Raw genomic sequence first — 19,418 nt, 5'->3', positions numbered from 1 at the left:
TTCTGAGAATCCTTCTGGCTGGTACATGTATATCTCCTTATCCAAGTCTCCGTGAAGAAACGCCGTCTTTACGTCCAACTGCTCAAGGTAGAGCCCTTCACTAGCAACAATACTCAACACAGACCTGATAGTATTGAGTTTTACAACTGGTGTAAATATGTCGGTGTAGTCAACTCCTTCCTTCTGCTGGAACCCTTTGACTACCAGTCGAGCTTTGTATCTCTTAGAACCATCATGTTCCTCTTTCACTCGATACACCCATTTATTGTGAAGTGCCTTCTTTCCTACGGGTAACTCAGCTAGTTCCCATGTTTGATTGGAGATTAAAGACTTCATTTCGTCTTTCATGGCAAGCTCCCACTTGCTGGCATCTGCTGTTTGACATGCTTCCTCAAAGCATTCAGGTTCTCCTCCATCTGTTAATAACAAATAATTCATATATTTTCTATTAGGCTTTGGAGGACGTTCAGACCTTCTTAAAGCTTTTGGAGGAGAAGTTTGGGGTGTGTCAGTTGATTCCTCTAATTGAGTATCTTTAATTAACTCATTCGGCAGACTTTCTGAGATATCGTCCATCTCTACAAACACTGGCCCACTCTGCTCTGAGTCGCTGGCAACTGTGTCATGTCTGTTCTTGTACATTATTCTTTCATTGAAGACCACATCTCTGCTGCGGATCACTTTCTTGTTTTCTTCATCCCAGAGGCGGTATCCAAACTCATCACCGCCATAGCCAATGAAAATGCATTTCTTAGATTTGGGATCAAGCTTATTCCTGCCATGATCACTTATATGCACATATGCTACACAACCGAAAACTCTTAAGTGTGAGAGTTTTACTTGTTTTCCACTCCATACCTCTTCTGGTATTTTGTGCTCCAATGGTACCGATGGACCTCGGTTGATCAAGTAAGCTGCTGTGTTGACTGCTTCTGCCCAGAACTGCTTTGGTAAGCCTGATTGTACACGTAAGCTTCTGGCTCTTTCTGTCAACGTTCGATTCATGCGCTCAGCTACACCATTGTGTTGAGGCGTTCCTGGCACGGTTCTCTCCATCTTGATTCCATGCTCATAGCAGAACTTCTTGAATCTGGTGTCTTCATATTCACCACCATTGTCGGTTCTAAGCTTTTTTATTTTCAGTCCTGTCTCATTTTCAACCATAGCTTTCCAAATTTTGAAAGCATCAAATACTTCTGACTTATATTTTAGAAAGTAAACCCAAACTTTCCGAGAGTGATCATCAATAAAAGTCACAAAGTAGTGTTTCCCACCAATGGATGAGACAGTAGTTGGTCCCCACACATCAGAGTGTACAAGCTCAAGTTTCTCCTTCTTTGGGGTTCTTCTATTTGTCTGAAAGCTGACTCTTTTCTGCTTTCCAAATATGCAGTCTTCACACATGTCAATTTCAATTGACTGAAGACCTGGTAGTTTTCCCTGTGAGTGTAGAATCTTTATTCCTTTCATACTCATATGGCCAAGCCTCTGATGCCATAAATTGGGAGTTTCACTGTTTGCTGCAACAGCAATGGAATAGCTTGCTCCTCCTGTGCTGTAAAGAGTACCACTCTTACTTCCACGAGCAACCATCATTGCACCCTTTGTAATCTTCCACTTATCACCATGGAAGGTTATTGTGTAGCCTTCGCTGGCCAACTGGCCTACTGAGATTAAGTTCTTTCTCAAGTCAGGAATATGTCTGACATCCTTCAATTCCCATGTAGACCCGTTCAACCTAATCTTCACAACTCCTTTACCAACAATATTACATGGTTGGTCATTACCAAGGTATACTTTTCCAAAGTTTCCGGGGGCATACCTTTCAAGGAGTTCTTTTTGTGAAGTTGCATGAAATGATGCACCGGAATCTAAAACCCAAGACTCCTGCTTGTTCTCCAAAGCGCATATTAGCGCATCATCTTCTCCTGAGGTGGAGGCAACATTTGCCTCTAACTTCTCATCCTGGTGCTTAGGTGCATTCTTGCACTGATTTTTGTAGTGACCAGTTTTTCCACAATTCCAACATTCAATGGTCTTTGTGCTATTGAAATTGCTGGGATTCCTGGATTTGGACCTCCTGTCCTTTGATTTGCCTCAGTAGTTCGATCTACCGCGTCCATTCCCTCTGGTTGAATGTCTTCCTCTCGATTCTGTATGCAAGACTGAAGAAGTTGCATGTTCACCTGACTCTCTCCGTCGGATCTCTTCACTGAGAACTAGGTCACGAACATCATCAAATTTTAACTTCTTGCTTCCGGACGAGCTACTCACAGCTGTGACAGTAGCATTCCAACTTTCTGGTAGGGAAGACAAAAGTATCAATGCTCGTACCTCTTCATCAAATTCAATTTCAACTGAACTCAATTGGGTTGTCACTGTATTGAGTTCGTTGAGATGTTGGGCCACCGATGCGCTTTCCGTCATTCGTAGATTGAATAACCGCCTCATCAAGTGAACTTTATTTGCGGCCGATGGCTTTTCGTACATATTGGAAAGAGCCGCCATAAGACCCGCCGTGGTCTTTTCTTTTGCTATGTTGAAGGCAACATTGCGGGAGAGGGTTAAACGAATAACCCCGAGTGCTTGTCTGTCTAGAAGATTCCAATCTTCTTCCTTCATTGCCTCTGGCTTTATTCCGGAGAGAGGTTGGAAAAGACCTTTCTGATACAGATAATCCTCTATCTGCATTTTCCAAAAACCAAAATCTGCACCATCAAATTTTTCAATTTTCCACTTTCCTTCATCTGCAGCCATTGCTCCCACTCGAGTCTAACTCCGCCTTGATTGTTAGTATACGTGAATAGTACTATATACACGTGAATAGTAACAGTACACGTAAATAGTACTATATGTGAATAGTAATCGTATACGTGAATAGTACTTGGGCTTAACAGACAGTAACTCCAATAGTACTGTTCACCACCAACTTTGAGTTACTGTTTTACTATTCACCACTAAGTCGATTCTGCAACGACTTTCCGAGCGGACAACACCAATAGACTCGTCGTAATTTTCTCGTCGTCGTGGTATATTTATTTTTGAAATATATCCACGAATCCGGTACTGCTATCTGACCGGTTGGACCTGCCGAAACCTTCGGCTCTGATACCAGTTGTTGGGAAAAAATTATGCAAAATCCCCTTTACGAGGGAGCAAAAGAAAATAATAACACACAATTTGATAACGGAGTTCGGCCAATCTTGCCTACGTCTCCGGACTGCCACAGATCTTTTATAGGAGATAAATAAATACAGTGTTTACATACACTCACAACCCTCTATTTAAGAATACCCGAAAAATTAAGCTTAATTTTTCTTCTTGAATGATCTCACTATTTTTCTCTCTCACAATTGCTCTCACTGTCTCTGTCTTGTTGGTGTGTGTTAAACGGAGCAAATCCTCTCCTATTTATAGGAGAGGAGGATGAGAGAGCCGTGTATCATTTATACACGGCACTCCATCTTCGTCAAGGTCGCTTGCCAACTTCTGCCAACTTTGTTTTTCTTTTCATCACGTGTATAGGTACACCTAACTTTGACATAAAAATAAGCTCATCTTGTTGAGTGGAGTACTATTCTATAAGAGCTAGTTTGTTTTTATTCGGATTAATGAATTTGTCTTTTATCTTCAAAAAAAAAAAAAAAAAAAGTAGAGGCAGAGATCGAAGTGACAAGTTTAGTCCATAAGAGGTAGTTTTGTCAAATATATTTCAATGGTTTATTTTTGTGGAATTCATTTACAAATTCCATCAATTTTAGTAGAATTTGAATCAGACATACTCAATTTTATAAAATTCAAGTCTGTATTTTTTTTTTGTTTGTTTTTTGCATTTCAAACGCAAAACTTTCGATTTTCAAATGAATTCTACAAAATTTTGTAGAGTTCATTTGCTCCAAACAGGTTCTAAATAACAAAATCAAGGGAAAACATATTTGCTTTTCTCATTTTTTTTAGACATAGATCTAAGCAAAGAACCTAAGCTTCAATGTTGGTATTTTATCGGCTTGCAACAATAATGGCAAATAACTATTATGATGGTTTAATGTAGGATCCAAAACGCAACTAAATGATGAACAAAACACAAAGTGAAACGATGAAACAGATCATTTTAAATTATTTACTACTTTGCTACTATTTCCCTCCTCCCCAGACTCGTGCCAAATTCAACTTCTTGACTGAAGAAAAGAAAAACATTAGCTAGGTTAGTTCTTAAGTTGTTGAGTTTGTTGGATGAGTAGTTGCCATTGTCTACTAAGTAGGATTAGATATTTTTTTCTAGATATTTTTCTCCTTGAAGCTTCCTAAATATATCCTTGTATATATGTACTCTAAGTCCAATAAATGAAGAATTAATCAAGTTTTTTCCATTTTCATCGATTTTAATATGGTATCAGAGCAATCATCTTTTAGTTCTTCTCAACTCTCCCATAAACATAAATTATTTGAATATTTTTTAGTAGTAATGGATAGTTTATACCCGCAGATTTATGATCAAAACTATTTAATATAATGGGTAACGGATAATAACTTATACTTGGGGGTGGCCGTGATCCCTGAACCGCCGGTTTCAAATTCCAAATTATGGTTCCGATTCCAGATAATATGGAACCGAAAATTGATAGTTTTGGTTCTGGTTTGGAATCGGCTGGTTATGGTTCCAGTTTTAGTTCTTTAATAGTTTTAAAATCGACAGTTCAAAACGGTTCATTGATAGGTTATTTGGGCAGTTCACATAATTTTAAAATAAAAAATTAGGGAACTTTTTTTGTTCAAAATTTAAAATTTAAATATTTATGAAATAATTTTTAAAAAGACTTTAAGAAAAAAAATAAAAAGGCTTGAACTTAATTTCTTTTCTAAAATTAAGTTTGCCTCGCATCCTCTTAGTCTTGGGTTTTAGAGGAATCAAAGCCCATAAAGTTTTGACTTACCTTGTATCAATTTCACTCTTTTTACCTTACTTAGTTGCTATTTGCACCGGTGATGCATTGAGGACTTATTGAAAAGAATAGATATTTATAGTAAATCCAAAAATATAACTTTCGTAAATACCCTTAAAACTAGTTGTTATATAGTCGTTTATCGTTGTTAGGAGGGTTAATTTTCACCGGTTCTAACCGGCTGTCAAAACTTCAGTTTTGCCCAGTTCTCAGAACCGTTGATTCTATTCTAAAAAACTTAAAACTAAATCAGACCGTAACCCTTCAGTCACGATTCTAGTTTTGACCGGTTTTGATTCCAACCAATGGTTTCAGTTCCAAAAACTAGATTTTAGCCATCCTACTTATACTTGTCATGGATAGTAATTTTACTATTCATCCATTCTCAAACCTACATATAATATCTTAAACACACACTAAACTGATCAGATTGGAATGATTACCCAAAATTATCGTCCCACTTTCCATCCCTATATGTTCCTACTCACCAATTAATATATCTTAATATTAGAACCAATATTTTTATTATATGTTCTTGGTAAAAATAACAATAAAAATAAAAGACTACAAAAAAAGACAAAGATAGACAACATATTACAAATTATTTATATGATATATCATTCATTAGAAATGGTAAAAGCCACATTTTCATGTTAGTCTTGCAGAAAGATCCAATCCATGTTCTTGGTAATTACGTATTGGATTTGAACCACTTGGAACCTGTCTTTTCACTTCCTATATAGATTGATTAGAAGTATTAGAAGAAGCTAGAAAAATGTCAGCATCAGTTTGAGAGTTTGGACAAGAAACTATATCTTCAATTTGAGAGTTTTCTATATTCATCTTACCATGTGATCCTTTAGGACTTGGGGTAGGAGGAAGACTAGAATGTAGTCGTCCTCTAGGACTCTTGCCAAATAGTTCAAGGCTAGGGTTCAAAAAAGGAGTTTCTTTAACTTGATATTTACTTGTGTTCGTCTCACCATCAGATTGTTTAGAATTAAGATAGAAAGAACGAGCTGTAGTATTAGTTGTAAGGAAAATAAAGAGAGAGACAAAAGTAAAAAGGCAATTGGTTTTTTGAAAATCCATTCCCTCCAGTTTCTTTTTTCAGCCTCACTGGATTTAGAAGCACTCCCAAATTGAGAATGTTTTAAGGTTGATGTTTTATGGCAATATTATGTTAGGCATTTATAGTGTTAAATGCCAAACTAGAACTAAGTTTCAATTAGTTAAATTATTAGGATATCTGGATAGTAGATTCTTTGTTATTAACTTTTTCTCATTTTAAGTATTTCCATAATTTTATAGCTAAAAATAGCATGTAAAGATTTTTTTTTGCAATTAATATCATTAAGCTAATAGTGTGGTGATCTTCATGAATATAATGTGGTTTGTTTTTTTTTTATTTATTTTATTTATGTTTTAGTTTTAAGTTTCAACAGTCTACAGTTTTACTTCAAATCATATGCCTTCTAATTAAAAAAAAAAAATGAGTCGAGATAGACTACAATATAGAAGGTAGACTTGATCCCAAAACCTTCCATTGTATGGATGATAAAAATACTAACCAAACCACACTTAATTATAGTATCCACATCTAAGTATGTAGGAGCTTGAACATTCTAGGGAGTTGAGAACTTGTACTATTTTAGGCTAGCTAGCATTACAAGTGTCTCATATAATGAAAGTGGTTCATATAAGGCAAGCTACTATGTTGCATTGACTGTTTTTTTTATTCATTGGAAGGCTTGACAGGTCGAAATAATACTACGGATTACACAATAGGGGGTAGCCTGCTTTGGACTCACTAAATTGGCAAAAACACTATGATCAAAATGACTTGAACTCAAGACCTTTCACTTTCAAGAAATGAGAAGACAACAAGACCATACCTACTCACATAAGTGAGAAAACCAACGACACCATACTTGATTGGCTTGGATTGACTGTTTTAATTCACAGCTGATCTATAAAACAAATAGGTGGACTATTACAAATGGTATCACAACCACCCTAGTGTAAAGTTATGAAGAGCTAGTGTGCATAAGCAAAGGGTAAACAAAGGGCTATTTATGAAATCAAATGACACAAGATAGGATAATCTGGGACACTAGCAAACCATAATATCCAATTATGGAATAGATTTGGCCTGAAACCCAATTGTAAATATGGAATAGTGAAGTTGTGATGAGAGCATCTCATGTTAAAAGGGGATAATTAAGAAGATGTGGGCTTGACTAACTGATATGTGCATAATTTGTTACTTTTATTCTCAATATTTTTGGTATTTCTTAATTATTTTTAAGTTTATCTTAGTTGGTTAGACAATTTTTATCAATTAGAAATGATCTTAGTTACTTTTGGAATAATATCATTAAATTAAGAAATTTTCAACATTTTTATTGTCTTGACCTTTGTTTGATTTTTCGGGAATATCTGAAGTTGTAGGCCTCCAAATTAGAATCCGTTTGATTCATCAGAAAGATGAAACAAAACTCTATAAATATCTAAAAGGATCAAAATCCAGTTCAGCCTCAATGTTGATCAAAAGTAGCTCTGCATCCAGGAGAAATGTTTAGAATGAGCATGCACAACAGGTTTCAGTCTTTAATTCATATCTGGAGTTTTACATGTCCAAATAAACTTAGCCCAGGCCCATTTGAACCTTAACAGCCAGATCTACAATTGTTATGAGACCACTAAGTGAAATAGCATTTTGTTGAGTGTTGAAAATGACAGATAAGTTGAACATTTTGCTGTAACGTATGTTAAAGACCTATTTCGGTGTTTTTACCATATCTTGAGCTGTGAGTATCTGTTTTGGACGAATGATAGCCCGTTGGAAAGCTGAGAAGGAGATCTTCAAGTTTGTTAAAGAATCAGAGAGAGATTTGAAAAGAAAAGGGCTAAAAAAAGGAAGAGAAATCAAAATGAGAAGATTTTCAATTGATTGCTTTCAAAATCCCTAATTAATTGGGGATTTTCTGTTGTCTTTGAGGCTATAAAAGGAGTCATTTTGGGAGCAACAAGAGATGGAGGTTTTTACTTAGTTCATCATCTATTTTGAGTATCTTTCTTTATTCTTTTGTTTTAGTGATTGTAAGCCATGGGCACGAGTGGCTAATTTCTTAGTTCAATTCAAGGAAGTCAACATCCATTTGTATATTTGTGAGACATGTTCTTACTTTAAATTGATTCTCTTTGAATATCTGTTGTTTCTTGCATTTAAGGTGTTAGTTTTATTGAATGATTTGCTAAAAAGGCCTATTAGTCAATTATTTGGTATGATTTAATGTTATTTGATAATAATAATTTGTAATTGTTGTGTAAGATTGAATGTTAGTAGCAATTAGGTTTTACTGATTATGTTCCAAGTTTTCGGTAACAATCTAAAGAAACAACAGGGTTGAATTAAACAATTTATGCTTTTTAAATTGCTATGCAAGTTTAACTACTTCTTGTTCTTAATGCTTTTATTAGATTGAAAAGGATTGCTTAATTATGGTTCATTTAATAATTAGAGTTAATAAGGGTACTGGGCTCAAATTAACGATAATAGGGAAGTCAGGGAATTTATTGTGCTTTTTGGTAAGTTTCAGTTAAGTATTCAAAGAATAATTAATTCATAATTTGTCTGTGATCATTTATGCATTGGATTACAAATCACCTTGAATTGAATGTTTGTTAGATTGAATTCCAATTTAAGTTTATTAATTGTTTTTCTTTTGATTCTGAAATAACACAAAATTTAAGATTTCAGTCTCTATGGTTCAACCTGACTTCATCACTTCTGCAGTTAAATTCAGTCATTAATTTTTGGTGGAATTGACAAACATCAAAATTTTGGCGTCATTGCTTAGGATTGAAAGTTGATTATATTTCTGTTTTTATTTTTTTTTTGTTAGGATATTGTTCTTATCTCTGTGTATTGTTGTGGTTTTCATGGTGTCGTAAAAATTGCAGTATTGTGTTATTCACTAGAAAATTTTAGTCATTTGGTTTATGACAAGAAGTTCTTAATCTAGTGATATTCTCTTTGATCCTGAAGTAGAGAAAATAGCTAAGCGTTTGAGGAAATTAGCTAAACAAGCTAATTTGAGTCGAGCTTCGTCTGAACGAATGGTTACGGATAGTTCAAGAAATTCTCCGAGGGAATCAGTTTCAGAGTCATATTCTGAAATTGAAACCATGGCTGCTAGAACTTTAAAAGAATTGGCTACATCTGATCTAAACCAACAACCTTTGTGTATTCAATTTCCTACTTTAGATGTTGCTTTTGAATTAAAGTCTGGACTAATTCATTTGTTGCCTAAGTTCCATAACCTTTCAGGTGAGGATCCACATAAGCATTTGAAGAAGTTTCATGTGGTGTGTTCCAGCATGAAACCTAAAGGAGTTCCAGAGGAGCAAATTAAGCTTCGAGCTTTCCCTTTCTCATTAGAAGACATAGCTAAGGATTGGTTGTATTAGCTTCTTCCCGGATCCATCAACTTATGGAATGAGATGAAGCGAATGCTTCTAGAGAAGTATTTTCCTACTTCTTGGGCTGCCAACATAAGAAAAGAAATTTGTGGCATTTGACAGAATAATGAAGAGAGTTTGTATGAGTATTGGGAGCGGTTTAAAAAGTTATGTGCAAGCTGTCTTCATCATCAAATTAGTGAGCAGCTTTTGATCCAATATTTTTATAAAGGACTTCTACCAATGGACCGTAGTATGATAGGTGGTGCTAGTGGAGGCACTTTGGTCGATAAGACACCAGTAGATGCAAGGAGGCTGATTGCTAACATGGCAGCAAACTCCCAACAATTCAGAATGAGAATGAATCACACACCTAAAAAAGTTAATGAGGTAAGTACATCTAATATTGAGAAGCAAATTTCTGATTTAACTTCTTTAGTGAGGCAATTGGCTGTAGGAAACATGCAAACTGTTAAAGCATGTGGAATTTGTTCTGTCTCGGGTCATGCTACTAACATGTGTCTTACACTCCAAGAGGATGAATTAGTGCAGCATGCCAACGCAGTAGGTAATTTTGGACAGCAACAACGCATGTATGATCCCTATTCTAATTCTTATAATCCAGGATGGCGAGACCATTCGAATTTGAGTTTTAGGAATCAATCGATACAAAATTGATACCAGCAGTAGAGGCCACAAGTAAATCAATTGCCCTCCTCTTCCCAAAATCAAGGTATGTCGCTTGATGAAATTGTTAAGGCTTTGGCTAACAATACACAACAATTTCAACAAGAGACTAGGAATAGCATTCAGAACATACAGAAGCAAATTGGCCAGTGAGCTTCATCTGTGAGTAAATTTAAAGCTCATGGTTCTGGTAAGTTTCCCTCACAAACATTGATAAATCCCATAGAAAATGCGAGTGCTATAAGTTTGCGAAGTGGGAGAGAAGTTGATAATCAAAATCTACGTGAGTCAATAAAAAAGAAGCAGCAATGTGCAAAGGATTTTGAAGTTCCTGAAGTTGAGGTAATTCTAAACTTAAAGTGAATGATGCTAATAATTATGTTCCTCCTCCATTTCCTAGTAGTTTGGCCAAGACAAATAAAAAAGAACAAGAGAATGATATTTTAGAGATTTTCAGGAAAGTAGAGGTTAATATACCTTTACTTAAGGCAATCAAACAAATTCCCAGGTATGCTAAATTTCTTAAGAAATTATGTACTACAAAAATGCAAATGAGGAATAATGAAAAAGTCAGTGTTGGGGAAAATGTGTCAGTATTAATTCAACGAAAATTACCCTCTAAGTGTAAGGATCCAGGTTCATTTTCTATGCCCTGCAAAATAGGTGATTCTAAAGTTGAACGAGCAATGACAGATTTAGGAGCATCTATTAATGTTATGTCATTTTCAGTTTTCCAAACTTTGAATTTGAATACTTTGAAGGAAACTAGTGTTATTATTCAATTGGCTGATCGTTCTAATGCTTACCCAGTGGGAGTGGTTGAGGATGTTATGGTGCAGGTTGGAGAATTGATTTTCCTAGTAGATTTTTATATTTTAGATATGGGAGATAGTGTTCCCACATCAAATTCAGGTTTGATTTTATTTGGAAGACCTTTCCTAGAAACTGCCTAGACAAAAATTGATGTCAATGATGGTACCTTAACCATGGAGTTTGATGGAGAAATTGTTAAATTTAATATTTTTTATGCCATATAGTTTTCTATTGATGTTCATTCTATTTTTTCTATTGACGTAATTTATACATTTATGCAGCATGCCTTTGAGTTAAGCAAGGAGGATGAGCTAGAAGTGGTGATTAGTTAAGGAATTCATGAAGATAGTACCAATCAGCCACTAATTGTAGAGGTTCAAGATGCAATAATCGCATTGCAGTCATTACCTTTAGTTCCAAAAAGGTATGAGGTTTCCAAGTTTGACTTACATGATCACACAAAATTATTGCCTTCTATTGTAGATGCACCAATTCTTGAACTCAAACCGTTGTATGAGTACTTGGGAGACAATGAAACACTTCCAGTTATCATCTCAAGTAAGTTAACAAAGATTCAAGAAGAAAGATTGACAAGAGTTTTGAGAATTCACAAAGAAGCTATTGGATGAACATTAGTTGACATCAAGGGTAGAAGTCCATCGGTGTGTATGCATAGGATTTTGTTAGAAGATGATGCTCAACCAAGTAGAGAAGCTCAAAAGAGGTTGAACCCACAAATGATGGAAGTTATGAAGAAGGAGATTTTAAAGTTATTGGATGCTAGGGTTATTTATCCAATTTCACATAGTAAATGGGTAAGTCCAGTTCAAGTAGTGCCAAAGAAATTAGGTGTCACTGTTGTAGCAAATCAAGATAATGAGCTTGTTCCGACAAGGATTCAAAGTGAATGGTGAGTGTGCATAGACTACCGCAAGCTAAATTCTTCAATAAGGAAGGACCACTTTCCATTACCATTCATTGATCAGATGCTTGAGTGGTTAGCAGGTTTCTACCGAAGGTTTATCAAAGATTTTTCTAAGATAGTAGTACCTTTATCTAGTCTCTTGCAACAAGATGTTACATTTGAGTTTGGTGAAGAGTGCAAGGAGGTTTTTGACAAGCTAAAGTCTACATTAACATCGCCTCCTATTATCAGGCTCCTAACTGGACTATACCATTTGAAATTATGTGCGATGCGAGTAATTATGCGGTGGGACCAGTTTTAGGGCAACGTGTTGGGAAGCTTTTTCATGTGATTTATTATGCATCTAGAACATTAAATTCAGCTCAGCGCAATTATTCCACCACTGAAAAATAGTTTTTAACTATTGTTTTTGCTTTAGATAAATTTCGGCCATATTTGCTTGGTTCTAAAGTGATTGTATTTTCGGATCATGCGGCTTTGAAGTTTCTCTTGGTAAAGAAGGAAGCAAAACCAAGGTTAATTAGATGGATTCTTCTTTTGCAAGAATTTGATCTTCAAATTAAAGACAAGAAAGGTGTTGAGAACCTAGTAGCAGATCATTTGAGTAGGTTATTAACACAAGAGGATCCAATTCGTTTACAAGAATTATTTCCTGATGAGCAATTGTTCAAACTACAAGGTATGATCCCTTGGTATGCTGACTTGGTAAATTATTTGGTTATTAAGATTATGCCTTTTGATTCAAACAGAGCAAAAAAAGAGAAATTGAAAAGTGAGTCTAAGTATTATGAGTTGCATGCACCGTACTTATGGAAATTTTGTTTTGATCAAATTATTAGGAGGTGTGTTCCTGATAATGAGATTAAATCAATTCTTACTTTTTGTCATGTATTTGCATGTGGAGGTCATTTTGGACCTAAGAGAACAGTTAGGAAGATAGTGGATTATGGTTTTTATTGGCCTACCATATTTCGTGATGCTTATATTTTCTGCAAAAATTGTGAACAATGTCAAAGAACAGGAAATATATCCCATAGGAATGAAATGTACGGAACCCAATACTTGTATGTGAAATTTTTTATGTGTGGGGTATTGATTTGATGGGTCCATTTCCTTCTTTTGGTTTTATTTATATATTACTTGCTGTTGATTATGTTTCTAAATGGGTGGAAGCTAAAGCCACCAGAATTGATGATTCTAAAGTTGTTGTAGATTTATCAAGTCAAACATTTTTAGCAAATTTGGAATTCCTAAAGCTTTAATCAGTGATAGAGGCACAAATTTTTGTAATAGAGATGTGGAGGCATTATTAAAGAAATATGGTGTTTTTCATAAAGTATCTATAGCTTACAATCCTCAAACAAGTGGGCAGGCTGAGGTATCTAACAGAGAGGTGAAGTCTATCCTAGAGAAGACAATGAAGCCAAATAGAAAGGATTGGAGCCTTAAACTTGATGATGCTTTGTAGGATTATAGGACTGCCTATAAGACACTGATAGGTATGTCCCCTTACAGGTTGGTCTTTGGTAAGATGTGTCACCTTCCTGTTGAGATAGAACATAAGGCTTATTGGGCTGTTAGATATTGTAATTTGGATTTGGATACTGCTGGTGTGGAACGGAAGTTACAATAACAGGAATTAGAAGAAAATTTGACTTGAGGCTTATGAGAATTATAGGATTTATAAAGAAAAGACAAAGGCATCTCATGATAGACTGATTTTAATGAAGCAATTTGTGGTTGGGCAAAAAGTTTTATAGTATACTTCTAGATTGAAGTTAATGCCTGGTAAGTTGCCTTCTCGTTGGATTGGACCCTTTATTGTTACTAATGCATTTTCTTATGGTGCTGTTGAAATTCAAAGTTTAGGAACTAACAAGGTGTTCAAAGTCAACGGTCATAGACGCAAGCCATTTTATGAGGGGTTTTAAGAGCATTCATTAGAGAAGATCAAATTGAGTGACCTAATTTATTTGAATTGAAGAGTTTTTGTGACTTTGTCGAGCTATCGACGATAAACAAAAGCGCTGCTTTGGAGGCAACCTATGGTGGCTAGCCGCCGCAATGTGTTTTCTTTTTCCTCTATTTTTTTAAATTTATTTATGGGGACAATAAATGAACTAAATGTGGGGAAGCAGATTAGAGTTTGAAATCTAAAATATTAGGTGTTGAAATTCACTTTAAATGACTGATTAGGTGGCTGAATAGGTAAATTTTTGGAACAATTCTTTGAGAAATTGAAAGACTTTCTTGATTTGTTTAGTAAAGTTAACTTGATTAGTTATTATCTCTTGTGCATTTAGAATAACTTGTTGAATGTAGTGATTCTTTTTGACATAAGATTTGAGGCTTGAATTAAAAATGGTGAAATTTCTAAATTTCTTGATTATAATTCATACCCATTATCTTTAGAATTCTTACATAAACTGCTTGGGCATAGAAATGAGCATTGTGTGTGTGTTTACTTTTGAATTTAAGATTACTAAATTGTTAAAAAACCAGAAAAAATACTGAAAATAAAATAATAATAAGAAATTAAAATGAGCAGATAGTTTACTCCGCTGTCCGGTAATGGATAAAAGTAGTGTTAGTAGCCACTTGAGTTTGTGACTCCAAGTAGCCGGGTACGGATATCACCAATCTGCGTCCTTGTGCCGAAAGGATGATGACATCTCAGGCAAGACAATAATGCTCAAAATTTACTAAACAGTAATAATAATAGTAAACAATTTTCAGCATTCCTATTTAATTTTTATGTGATTTGCGAGACTTTCTGTGACATGGCAGGTTATCAAATAATTCTTCAAGTAATAGTTTAATTGATATGAAATTTTAATTGTATGCTTTAAATCACAATGTCTGAGCCTCGTCTTTTGTGTTAGGAAGAATTTAAATTCAACTCTATTCTCTATGGATTTCAGATATACTTATTCAACTTAACCTTACTTTGTAATTAAGATAGTATTTTTTTTTTTTTTTTTTTTTGAGGATTGTGAAGAGTTGGTTGAATTTTCTTTTTGAGTAGGTTGATAAGTTGAGTCATGCTTGAGGGGAATCTGATATGTGCATAATTTGTTACTTTTATTCTCAATATTTTTAGTATTTCTTAATTATTTTTAAGTTTAACTTAGTTGGTTAGACAATTTTTATCAATTAGACATGATCTTAGTTACTTTTGAAATAATATCATTACATTAAGAAATTTTTTCAGCAATTTTATTGTCTTGACCTTTGTTCAATTTTTCAGGAATATCTGAAGTTGTAGGCCTCCAAACTGGAATCCGTTTGATTCATCGGAAGGATGAAACAAAACTCTATAAATGTCTAAAAGGATCAAAATCCACTTCAGCCTCAATGTTGATCAAAAGTAGCTCTGCATCCAGGAGAAATGTTTAGAATGAGCATACACAGCAGGTTTCAGTGTTTAATCCATATCTGAAGTTTTACATGTCCAAATAAACTCAGCCTAGGCCCATTTGAACCTTAACAACCAGATCTACAATCGTTATGAACACTAAGTGAAATGACATTTTTTTTTGAGTGTTGAAAACGACAGACAAGTTGAACGTTCTGCTGTAACGTATATTGAAGACCTATTTCGGTGTTTTTACCATATCTTGAGCTGTGAGTATCTGTTTTGGGCGAATGATAGCTCGTTGGAAAGCTGAGAAGGAGATCTTCAAGTTTGTTAAAGAATCAAAGAGAGATTTGAAAAGATAAGGGCTAAAAAAAGGAAGAGAAATCAAAATGAGAAGATTTTGATTTGATTGCTTTCAAAATCCCCAATTAATTGGGGATTTTCTGTTGTCTTTGAGGCTATAAAAAGAGTGATTTTGGGAGCAGTAATGTAACGCCCCATTTTTCTGTGTCTGAAATAGTAAGTTATCGGTCTGTGAATAGTGCCATCGGTCCGGGAATAAGTATTATTTTGGTCCGGAAAATTTACTATCTATGTGTTCTATTTTATTTAATATTTTTGGAGTATGTATACATTATTTTTATGGGTAGAAAGTAAGTAATGAATATGTTTTGGAGAAATTAGAGAATTAGTGAATAGTGAATTATGTTGTTATATTAATTAAAGAAATTAGAGAAATTATTTTTATGGAGTAAATTTGAGATGGTGTTATAGGAAATTAGAGGAATTATTTTTAAGGATTAAATTTAAGAATTTTTATGGAGATAAATAATATTTTGAAGGAATTTAATTTGGAGAATATTTGTAGCCATTAGATTGAATTACATTGCTCAATCCTAGTCATCCAATTTTGGTGAAAGGACCAAATTACCCTTTAGTCAACTCCATTATTTGAGCAACATGTTTTCTTCCTCTTCCTATCCATCTAACGTGAACTTCTTTCTTCTTCTCCTCCATTTTAACTTGAGCCTCTCTTTCTCTTCTCTTTGTTTTCTTCACTTATACTCACTAAATCCACCAATTTGACACCGTTCAACTTGATCTAATTAATCAATCTTCATATCACTTATCAGAAAACTTGTCTTATTCGTTAGTCTTCCTAAATTCATAATGTAAGCTTACTTTAGAATCATACTTAAACATAATTACTTAACATAGACAATTTCTGATGAGCATGCTCGGCATTTGATGCCATTCTGATAAGAAGCTATGATCATATGCTAGGCACGTGGGTGCTTTCTGTTCTGTTAGGGCGGACGCGATCTATATGTTCTGAATCTGTTGGCGACCTAAGGCCATTCTGAATCTGTTCTGAAAACCTATCTGCTTCTTTTTCTCCTAAGTGTATGTGAGCCCTTGTAAACATATTTTTCAGGTAGATTGGAAATAAATGATTATATGTTATTAAATGAATTGTCAAAGCAGGATATTACGTTACATGGTTTTCTAAATAACCAGTATATGTATTGGTGTACTACACTTTCAAATAATGAATTTATGATTTGAATGAATAAAATATTAATAGTTTTATTTGATCATTTTGTTATAAATGTAAATGTATATTAAAGCGTTAATGATCTTATGATTGTAAATCTTTTGATGAAAATTGATATTTTAAGTGTGTTGCCATCGCAACATTAGTTTGTTGTGTTTTATGAGCACCACTGAGTTTTATACTCAGCGTGTTGATTTTATCACGCGTAGGTTGGAGTCTATATTGCTGATTGAAGACCAAAAGAGTAGCATCAGAGCTGAAGAGATATTTTGGTAGTTGATTAGTGTGTTATGTAATTAAGTATGATGGCATGTATAAGTAGTCCATTTTTGGAGACTCTATTATGTAATTTATACTGTAAGTATATTATTGTAAATTAATTGGGTGTATTTATTGGAAGATAGACTTGGAACTTATTTATTGTGCAGAAAATTCAAAGTAATATGTTTAACTAAATGTATCTAATTGATGCATACGCAAATGTTGTAGTTAGACCTTAGAAGAGTGTTATTGTGTTGTTCTTGGAGTTTGATGGAGTTTGGAGTTTTGAAATTGGGAGTGTTTTGTATTCACTTGTTTGGCAATGTCTATGTTTAGGGGAAACTCTTGCAGTTTTTCTATAGGTTTCTCCCAAATCATTTTTTTAAAACAAATAATACTACTTGTTAAACTTGTTAATATTAAATCACTTCTAATTCATACTAGGATTTTCTGATTTATACGTTAAGTTAAGACGGTGCCTCCGGCACCGAATGTGACATCCGCCATCGGGTCTCTCGGGACTGGGCGGCGGGTGTTACAAGTAAGAGATGGAGGTTTTTACTTATTTCATCATCTATTTTGAGTATCTTTCTTTATTCTTTTGTTTTAGTGATTGTAAGCCATGGGCATGAGTGGCTAATTTCTTAGTTCAATTCAAGGAGTCAACATCCATTTGTATATTTGTGAGACATGTTCTTACTTTAAATTGATTCTCTTTGAATATCTGTTGTTTCTTGCATTTAAGGTGTTAGTTTTATTGAATGATTTGCTAAAAAGGCCTATTAGTCAATTATTTGGTATGATTAAGTGTGATTTTATATTCATAATCCGTAATTGTTGTGTAAGATTGAATGTTAGTAGCAATTAGGTTTTACTGATTATGTTCCAAGTTTTCGGTAATAATCTAAAGAAACAATAGGGTTGAATTAAACAATTTATGCTTTTTAAATTGCTATGCAAGTTTAACTACTTCATGTTCTTAATGCTTTTATTAGATTGAAAAGGATTGCTTAATTATGGTTCATTTAATAATTAAAGTTAATAAGGGTGCTGGGTTCAAATTAACGATAATAGGGAAGTCAGGGAATTTATCGTGCTTGTTGGTAAGTTTCAGTTAAGTATTCAAAGAATAATTAATTCATAATTTATCTGTAATCATTTATGCATTGGATTACAAATCACCTTGAATTGAATGTTTGTTAGATTGAATTCCAATTTAAGTTTATTAGTTGCTTTTCTTTTGATTACAAAATAACACAAAATTTAAGATTTCAATCTCTATGGTTCGACCTGACTTCATCACGTCTGCAGTTAAATTCAGTAATTAATTTTTGGAGGAATCGACAAACATCAAAATTTTGGTGTCGTTGCCGAGGACTGAAAGTTGATTATATTTTATGTTTTTATTTTTTTTGTTAGGATATTCTACATTTTAATTTTCAAATGTGTCTCTAAGTATCTTTAGAAGTATCCTTAAAGTATACTCAAGATGTACTTAAAGTATCTCAAATTATATATAAAAAAAAAATACATAATAGAACACGTTTTTAAAGTGTGCAACACGTGTCGGAGAGTATTCGAGAGGTGTTCATATCTGACACGGGTATGATACGGATATATTGAACCTTTTAAGGTGTCCTTGTATGTTAGGTTACAATATGTACTAGCACTATTATCACTAAGTTTTTGAATATTCAAAATTCAATAACTTTTTGCATTATTAGACAGATTATCGAAAATTGAAAATATGATATAAAAATGTTAATTGCTTAATCATAATCCATTTAGGTAACATTCAAGTAGAACAAAATATCATATAATTGTCGAGCAAATAACATTATAGGAGTATCTAATAGTCGATTCTCCAACTTTGCAACTTTCATATTTATACTATATAAAATTCTTAGTTAAGAATTACAATAATATTGAAGAAGTTTTGTCCTATCTTAATTAGAAATTTTATATTATATATCACCATATATATATATATATATATATATATATATATATATATATATATATATATATATATATATATATATATATATATATATACCTTATCTCTGTAAATTTTATTTACTTTGACTACCAATGGTTTCTTTACTTTTACTATTAAGGATTTTGCTATCAAGGACATGTCAAACATTCATCTTTGGACATATAATTGCTCATCATTGATGTATTTATTTTAATTTTATTAATTTTAACTTAAAATCAATATTATTCTACATGTTATTAATATTATTCATTATCAGTTATAATTGAACCTTCAAATTTTCTAAATTTTACTTTGTGTTTATGCATAAAATATTATAATCTTAAGTCTAATTATTATTTCATGTATTCAATTTTTAACTTGTATTTACTCATACAAGTTGTTTTATTTTATTTTTTTATTATAATTATTATTGT

The 19,418-nt window shown here is 33.6% G+C and overlaps 1 protein-coding gene and 1 non-coding gene across 2 annotated transcripts; one reads left to right on the top strand and one right to left on the bottom strand.

Annotated features, from left to right (window-relative positions):
- Positions 1-9,497: 9,497 nt before the first annotated feature.
- On the bottom strand, positions 9,498-9,604 carry LOC149493805 (small nucleolar RNA R71). The gene has a single exon (XR_016322744.1). It is a non-coding gene; the product is annotated as a small nucleolar RNA R71 (small nucleolar RNA).
- A 46-nt stretch (positions 9,605-9,650) lies between these two features.
- LOC149493804 (uncharacterized) lies at positions 9,651-13,465 on the top strand. The gene is made up of 9 exons (XM_089726353.1): positions 9,651-9,975; positions 10,455-10,933; positions 11,189-11,227; positions 11,309-11,465; positions 11,544-11,817; positions 11,926-12,095; positions 12,251-12,524; positions 13,069-13,210; positions 13,301-13,465. The coding sequence occupies exons 1-9, from the start codon at positions 9,651-9,653 to the stop codon at positions 13,463-13,465; spliced, it is 2,025 nt and encodes a 674-aa protein (XP_089582479.1).
- The last annotated feature ends 5,953 nt before the right edge of the window (positions 13,466-19,418 follow it).

The sequence above is a fragment of the Jatropha curcas genome, chromosome 9, assembly GCF_041381405.1.
Source record: "Jatropha curcas cultivar XTBG-Jc1 chromosome 9, XTBG_Jcur_1.0, whole genome shotgun sequence".
Classification (NCBI taxonomy): Eukaryota; Viridiplantae; Streptophyta; class Magnoliopsida; order Malpighiales; family Euphorbiaceae; genus Jatropha; species Jatropha curcas.
Note: the sequence above shows the minus strand (reverse complement) of the source record. Positions and strands in the feature narration are given on the sequence as shown.